Source organism: Bos indicus x Bos taurus, chromosome 23 (genome assembly GCF_003369695.1).
Source record: "Bos indicus x Bos taurus breed Angus x Brahman F1 hybrid chromosome 23, Bos_hybrid_MaternalHap_v2.0, whole genome shotgun sequence".
Lineage (NCBI taxonomy): Eukaryota > Metazoa > Chordata > Mammalia > Artiodactyla > Bovidae > Bos > Bos indicus x Bos taurus.
The window spans coordinates 8,317,350-8,325,541 of record NC_040098.1 but is presented as its reverse complement, the minus strand read 5'-3'; the positions used below and the strand labels follow the sequence as shown (position 1 = coordinate 8,325,541).

The 8,192-nt window shown below is 48.5% G+C and overlaps 1 protein-coding gene across 1 annotated transcript; it reads left to right on the top strand.

The window, feature by feature from the left end:
* Positions 1-1,884: 1,884 nt before the first annotated feature.
* Positions 1,885-7,921, top strand: LOC113882007 (HLA class II histocompatibility antigen, DM alpha chain). The gene is made up of 5 exons (XM_027525168.1): positions 1,885-2,684; positions 4,914-5,198; positions 6,620-6,898; positions 7,109-7,234; positions 7,584-7,921. The coding sequence occupies exons 1-5, from the start codon at positions 2,486-2,488 to the stop codon at positions 7,586-7,588; spliced, it is 894 nt and encodes a 297-aa protein (XP_027380969.1). The 5' UTR covers positions 1,885-2,485; the 3' UTR covers positions 7,589-7,921.
* The last annotated feature ends 271 nt before the right edge of the window (positions 7,922-8,192 follow it).

Genomic DNA, 8,192 nt, shown 5'->3' with positions numbered 1-8,192 from the left:
AACTGTAGGTGGCCATATGCCATCTGTCTCCAGCGATAGTTTTGGTGATGTTAATATGACAGTGATGGTGAAAGCTGCTGTCGTATCCAACGCTTTGTGACCCCATGGACTGTAGCCTGCCAGACTCCTCTGTCCATGGAATTCTCCAGGCCAGAATACTGGAGTGGGTAGCTGTTCCCTTCTCCAGGAATATTCCAAACCTAGGGATGAAACCCAGGTCTCCCTCATTGCAGATGGATTCTTTACTGTCTGAGTCACCTCCTCTCTAATTTACTAGGGCTTTCCTGGTGGCTCAGATGGTAAAGAATCTGCCTGCAATGCAGGAGACGTGGGTTCTATCCCTGGGTTGGGGAGATCCCCTGGAGAAAAGAGTGGTTACCCACTCCAATATTTTTGCCTGGAAAATCCCATGGACAGAGGAGCTTGACGGGCTTAGTCCATGTTGCAGAGTCCGGTTGCAGAGTCGGACACGACTGAACGACTAACACTACTTTCCTAAGGGGCTGAATCTTCCCCTCCACAGAAATTACTGATGGATTAATCCACAAAGGAAGCCTACCCCAACTCAGGCATTCTACCCACCACCACACACACACACACTCACACACATGTATGTACCCTTTAGTGTTTGGGGATATGCAGAAAGTCATGGAGTGTTTGGGGCTGTTATGACTGCTGTTGTTTGTTTCTCAGAAGGGAGTATGGATTTTGAAAGGACCGTGTTCACATAGATTGATTTCTAAGATTACTACTTAATTGCCACATTAGATTTTTCTCACTGCCTCCCCCTCAAACCCCTTCTGTCTTTCTTTTTCTTCTCTATCATACTTGCAGCATATACACTGACAGTTTCTTCCTCGTCTCCCACTTCTCAGCCCACCACAATCTGGAGTCCACTCCCACTACAATGCTGAAACTGCTCCCAACATATTTATCACCCATCTCATAATTACCAAATCCAAGGACGCTTTCCAGTCCTCCCTCAACTTCTGAGCAGCATCTGATAATGCTGATCTTGCCCTTCCTCGTGGAACATCTCTATTTCTCTGAATGCTCTTCGTCTTTTATTCTCTTAGCTCCTAGGATGCTCCTCCTGCCACCTGCTGCTGCTGCTGCTAAGTCGCTTCAGTCGTGTCCGACTCTGTGCAACCCCATAGGCAGCAGCCCACCAGGCTTCCCCATCCCTGGGATTCTCCAGGCAAGAACACTGGAGTGGGTTGCCATTTCCTTCTCCAATGCATGAAAGTGAAAGTGAAGTTGTGTCCGACTCTTATCGACCCCATGGACTGCAGCCCACCAGGCTCCTCCGCCCATGGGATTTTCCAGGCAAGAGTACTGGAGTGGGGTGCCATTGCCTTCTCCGCCTCCTGCCACCAGGTTCATACAAATCAGTGTACTGCAGTGACTAGTTAACACTTAGTGTCTGTGCCACAGCTTGTCTCCTATATTGTGTTCTAGACTGTTCTGTATAGGAGTCTGCAAAGTGTGTGTTTCCCAGCCTTCCTGGGAGGTTGGCTTCCTGTTAGATTCTCTCAGTAGGGTGCATGGGCTCATATTTATGCCTTAGGCAAGAGTTTAAACTCAGGACTTGGAATAGGCTCAGGTTTTCCTCTGGTGCTGGATATATGGATTGTCTTGGACACTTGGTCATCAAGAGGTGAAAGGGATGGGAGTAGCCAACGGTGCGTCCTTCTTTGTGTTGGGCATCTGCCTTAAAACTAGGATCCTGCATGCCGTGTGGTGCAGCAGGAAGCAAAGAAACAAAAACCCCACCTGTCTTCTGGTGTAACAGAGCCTATATGATCTAGCTCTTGCCTAAATTTTTAGCTCATTTTTAATCAACTATACCCCAATAAACTTAAAAAAAAAAGATAAAAAAGTAAAAAGTAACTCCTAAAAAAAAAAAATTCTAGCTCCTCTTGACATTCCACCTTCATCCCCTGCCTGTTACCAAACAGGAACACATGAACAACCTCCAACTATTACAGTCCAACTATACAGAGGTCTCCAAAGAGAGGAACTCTGAATGCCTTTGACCTTCACCCCTTTGCCTGCTCCTTGCCCTGGGTGGTTTTTCTCTCCTCACATTCTGCTGGCCTGTTTTTCCTTCAAGACTCTTATCAGCCTTCCTAATTACATCCCACCTATTCCTCCATCCTCAAACAGTCTGAGGAGCCCTGGGTCTGGGTGAGGGGGTGGGGTTTGCTGTGGGAGAATGAGCTTCCTCAGTTTATTATTTGGCCACGGGGTGGTGCTGCTCAGAAGAGTCCCTTGGTCTGGTTACAGGCTGAGGCTGACAGCCAGACACTAGAGAGGGATCCCCACCAGGAGGCAGACGTTCCTCCACTGCCTCCCCACGCCGCCAGCTACACCCCAAGGCTGGCCGGGTGAAAGAGCCAAGTCCTCAAAAGGTGGCTTGCCCCAGGTATCTCCCCAGCAACTGATAACGTCAAACCCTACACTTTTCGTGATTGGCTTATCCAGAATGCCAAGGGCAGTGGAGGGAAGTGAGCTGGAGAAACATGATCTGGGAAGGAATTTGGGGACCTGGGTCAGCTGGCTGGTAGTTCCTAGCCCACCGGGGAGGTGTGAAGATATGGATCATGAGCTGAGCCAGGAAGATGCGCTGCTACGGCTGCTCTCCTTTCTGTGGCTGCTGCCCCTGTCCTGGACCGCCCCTGAAGGTATGACAGTACCTCTCATTGACTTCCATCCTGATTGGGGTAGAGCCTAGGGAGCCGGGGTATTTGAAAGGACAAGAGTGCTTAGTAAGCGGTGAAAGTGTGATGAGAGAGCAGAGACGATAGAATTGGGAAAGAGAGCCATGCTATGGATGAATGGTAAACAATGCCAGAGGTGCCTCGTAGGTTACACTGAAGACAGTCTCTTGAAGCAGAGATTATTATATCCATTTTCCAGATGAAGGAAATGAGACTCAGAGTTTAAGTAACTTGGGCAAGTTCACCCCTTTGGTAAGTGGTAGAGCTGGGATTTGAACAAAACAGATGTTATCTCCACTGTTCCTACTTAGGAACCCTTGCACTCTGAAATCAATTCACCTTACAATTCTTGAAAAACCTCTTAACTTTTTTGGTCCTTAGTTTCTTTCTCTGAAAAGAATGGAGTGGAATGGAAGAAGAACCTGGATGATCCCTCTTACTCTGTCTATCATTCTGGGTATTGGGTTTTGAGTAGAATCTTTCTGGCTGGGGAGATTCCTGCCAGGAGTTTCAAAGAATTAGGGATTATTTCCTGTAGCTATGGTACTATTCCCCCAGTCCTGTCTTTGCAAGATCTGCAGGGCTGAGGGAGGGAAGATATTTTTAGAGAGGCCTGGTGCCAATGAAGTGCCTGAAAATAAGCCTGGAGAGTGGTTTTATAGTCTGCCATGGACTTCCCTGGTGGCTCAGATGGTAAAGCGTCTGCCTATAATGCGGGATGCTGCTGCTGCTAAGTCACTTCAGTCGTGTCCAACTCTGTGTGACCCCATGGACTGCAGCCCACCAGGCTCCCCTGTCCCTGGGATTCTCCAGGCAAGAACAATGGAGTGGGTTGCCATTGCCTTCTCCAGTGCATGAAAGTGAAAAGTGAAAGTGAAGTCACTCAGTCGTGTCCGACTCTTAGCGACCCCATGGACTGCAGCCCACTAGGCTCCTCCATCCATGGGATTTTCCAGGCAAGAGTACTGGAGTGGGGTGCCATTGCCTTCTCCGATAATGCAGGATACTCGGGTTCAATCCCTGGGTAGGGAAGATCTCCTGGAGAAGGAAATGGCAACCCATTCCAGTATTCTTACCTGGAAAATCCCACGGACGAAAGAGCCTGGTAGGCTACAGTCCACGGGGTCACAAAGAGTCGGACACGACTGAACACTTGTGTGTGTCTGAGTGTAGGATACGGTACTGTTGTCTATGGCTTAGATCATGACCATTCCTCCATCCACGTGAAGACTGGGAAACCCATCAGGCCCTTCACAAGTCAACAGGATGGCCTGGGAATTACACAAAGGTCTCTTCTGTGGGAGACAGTAGCCCTGTGCTAGGACTTCCCAGGTGGTGCTAGCAGTAAAGAACCTGCCTGCCAACGCGGGAGGTGGGTTCGACTCCTGGGTCGGGAAGATCCCCTGGAGGAGGAAATGGCAACCCACTCTAGTACTCCTGCCTGGAGAATCCCATGAACAGAGGAACCTGGTAGGCTACAGTCCATAGGGTCGCAAATAATTGAACATGACTGAATGGACTTAGCATGCACGCACACAACTCTGTGCCAGGATGCATGGCTTGGTTAGCAAAATGCAAGCTGAATTTGAGCCACAACTTACCTCCTTGGCTGGGTGCTTTGGGGCACAAAGATACAGTCAGTGCTGCGACTCTGTCAACTGAATTTGTCACTTTAGATCCTAGAACCTTTTACTTGTTATAGTTTTAGATGGTTGATGTTTTTATGGACTGGGAAAGTTTGGAGAGATTCTGTAATTTCTTTTTTGCCCCTATTGGGAGGCAGAGCCTAAGTGACAGACACAAGAGGGGTTGTAAACCCACCACTGCCCCCCTCCTCCCTGGAGCAGGGCTTGCTGTTTTCTTTTTTTTTTTTTTAATATTTATTTATTTGGCTGTGTTGGGTTTTAGTTGAGGTAAGCAGAATCTTCATTAGGTTATGCAGGATCTTTCGTTGCGGCAAATGGATTCTCTAGTTGTGGCACAAAGGCACCTAAACTATTGCTCAGTAGCTGCAGTGCACAGGCTTAGTTGCTTCTCAGCTGTGGGACCTTCGTTTCTCAACCAGGAGTCCAACCGAAGTCCCCTGCATCGCAAGGTGGATTCTTAACCACTGGACCACCAAGGAAGTCCCTTGCTGTTTTCTAAGCTAAAGGGGATCCCACCTCCCTGAACCCCACCCTGTCTCTTTTGCAGCTCCTGCTCCAGGGTGGAGGGATGAGCTACAAAACCACACGTTCCTGCACACAATGTACTGCCAGGACTGGAGCCCCAACGTGGCGCTCTCTGAGTCCTACGACGAGGACCAGCTTTTCTCCTTCGACTTTTCCCAGAGCATCCGAGTGCCTCGCTTGCCTGAATTTGCTGACTGGGCTCACCAGCACGGAGATACTTCTGACATTATGTTTGACAAAGGTTTTTGCCGGGCCATGATCGAGGAAATTGGCCCAGAACTTGAAGGGCAAATCCCAGTGTCTAGAGGTCAGGGCATTTTTCTGTAGGGGTGGGGAGGGGAGCTGCCCTCTTAACCTCATTATACACTGAATTTTTCCCTTTCACACCAATTCCCCATCTCTCATGCTTTCTGGTTCTCCCCTTGAACCTTGATTTTTCTACCACCCATGGTCTGCACTCTGTTTTTGTTGTGGGCAGAAGAAAAGCCCCTGGGGTGTAGTAATTCAAAATTATGGAACTTGATAAATTTAGCGGGGACCAACTGATGCCTTCTGACTGTTAGCACTTGTGCTGTGATTGATGCTCAGCAAGATGGAAGGGGAGAATGGAAGTATCTGATGATGTGTCTGAATTTCATTTTATTTATTTATTTTAAAACTTGAGTTTATTAGGAAATGTTGATGGATCATAGTAGATGAAAGCCCTAGCTGAGTTAACGAAATGGTAGTTAACTGCCTTGGTAAACTAGGCTTAACTACATGGATTAAGTAAGCTCTGTTAATATTTATTTTATTATTCTGCCATAATTGTTTGGACATCACAATGTGTGTTTTTAATTGAAATATAGCTGATCCACAGTGCTGTGCCAATCTCTGCTGCACAGCCAAGTGACACAGTCATGCACATGCATACATTCCTTTTTAAATATTCTTCTCCATTATTGTTTATCCCAGGAGACTGGATATAATTCCCCATGCCACACAGCAGGACCTTGTTGTCCAACCGTTCTAAACGAAATAGTTGACAATCATAATGTGTTTTAATGTACATTTTTCAAGAGTTTAACAACAATACCACATCAAAACTGAGTTGACATTAATTGGATGACAAGGTAACTTTAAAAACATATATAAATGTGATGAGCATGTCTTTCAAATATGTCCAAACATATAGTTCTTGAAACGATCCTTAAAATCAGTATTTTCAATGTTTTTTACCAATTGGTTCTTTTTTTTCGGTGGTTACCTTTATTTTTTAATTTAATTTTTATTTTATATTGGAGCAGTTGATGTACAATGTTGTGTTAGTTTTAGGTGTACTTACACACATACATATATTCATTCTTTTTCAGTTTCTTTTCCCACATAGGTTATTACAGAATGTTGAGTAGAGTTCCCAGTGCTGTAAAGTAGGTCCTTATTGATTATTGATCTTATATATAGTAGTGTGTGTCTGTTAATCCCAAACTCCTGGTTAAAATGTGCCTGCATTTTTAATGAGAAGACAGCCCGTGGTCAGGTGCCCACGTGTGGTCCAGACCGGAAGTGCTGCAGGAAGTTAGGGTGGCGGGGCCGGCGTGGTCCGGCTGTGGTCCAGGTCTGGTTCTTGCCTGGGCAAAGACCTCCCCCAGAGCCCCAGTTCCTCGCCTCTCCTCCATGTGCCACGGTCCCTCCATAAACGGGGGTCCCATCTGAGCTTCCTTCCCTCACGCCTCAATCCCCCCACAGGGTTCCCCATCGTTCAGGTGTTCACACTGAAGCCCCTGGAGTTTGGCAAGCCCAACACGCTGGTCTGTTTCATCAGTAATCTCTTTCCACCCACACTGACCGTGAACTGGCAGCATCAGTCGGCACCTGTGGAAGGAGCCGGGCCCACTTTTGTCTCCGCGGTTGATGGACTCACCTTCCAGGCCTTTTCCTACTTAAACGTCACACCAGCACCCTCTGATCTTTTCTCTTGCATCGTGACTCATGAGATCGATGGCTACACAGCAATCGCTTTTTGGGGTGAGACCCTTCTCCCTGGAAGCCGGGTTCCTTTGTGGGGCTGAAGAGAGGTGGACCCATGGGAGGGCTTGTTTCTCCACCTGGCCTTGTTCAGGCCATTCCCGCTCTGCGCCGAGCTCAGTATTCCCAGTCTCGGGGTCTGCCCTGTCATAGACAGCCACGTCATCCCCAACAAGGTCTCGGGGCTGATCAGCTCCCCTTTTTCTCCAGTGCCCCAGAACGCGCTGCCCTCTGATCTTCTGGAGAATGTGCTGTGCGGCGTGGCCTTTGGCCTGGGTGTGCTGGGCATCATTGTTGGCTTGGTCCTCTTCTACTGCCGAAAGCCGTGCTTAGGGGGTACGTCGGGGCGTCTGGAGGGGGCGGGAGAGCCAGACACAGTGGCGCACATGAGTTTGCCAGGACCGTCTTGTGACCCAGGGAGCACCCAGTGGCCCTTGGGTGGGCAGGCCTGTATCTGCACACCCATCCTCCTGGTTGAGGCCCCGGGTGCACACATGCAGTTACAGGTCGGGAGGATGTCTTTGCGTGGGGGAGGAGCAGCGGGGGAGCTGGAGGAAGGGTGTTTGGAGATGATCTGGAGACAAGGAGAGAGCAACTTCTGGCTGGTGTGTTGCTGGTGGGGAAGGCCCTTTGGGGATGAGAAGGACCCCCCCGATGTATTTTCTCCATCCTTCTTTCTCCTCAGGCTGACTCTTCCTGACCAGAGTCTGATGCCAACAGCTGCAGCCATCCAAGCAGGAGGTGTTCAGGTTCTCACATCCTGACCAGGATCTCTCCTTCCCAGAGCAGGAGGCCCTGGGACTCCTCTGGGGTGTGTGTGTGTGTGTGTGTGTGTGTGTGTGTGTGTGTGACTCCTCTGGGGGGTGTGTGTGTGTGTGTGTGTGTGTGTGTGTGTGTGTGTGTCTGTGCGAGCGTGTGTTGTACCCAGGTTTCTCAGCTAAGGGCTCTGCATCCAGGGGAACCCAGAGTGGCCTTCTGATCACAACCCTGCCATGTCAAGGCAATAAATCTTATTTCTTAATATTGGTGTGGCTTCTTTTTTAACTCATGATATTTTATTTCTGGATACTTTAACTCTAGTAGGTTATCATGTCAAACTCAACATGCCTTCACCTGATACAGTTTGCCCTCATTAGGGAGAGAAATGGGAAAACCCCTAACTCATGGCTGACTCCTGCTCCCTGGTCTCCACACAGCACAATGGCTTTTACTCCTATTAGTCTGTGCAAAATATGTGAGCAAGGAAAGCAGAGCCTCTTTCTGATAATCTGCTCACACAATGGTGGAGGAAGCT

Bases quoted from the DNA above. Each gene is read 5' to 3' on its own strand.
- LOC113882007 (XM_027525168.1), top strand. From the start codon at position 2,486: ATGCCAAGGGCAGTGGAGGGAAGTGAGCTGGAGAAACATGATCTGGGA. The intron at 2,685-4,913 runs GTATGACAGTAC...TCTCTTTTGCAG, and splicing joins GTCCTGGACCGCCCCTGAAG to CTCCTGCTCCAGGGTGGAGG. The intron at 5,199-6,619 runs GTCAGGGCATTT...ATCCCCCCACAG, and splicing joins GCAAATCCCAGTGTCTAGAG to GGTTCCCCATCGTTCAGGTG.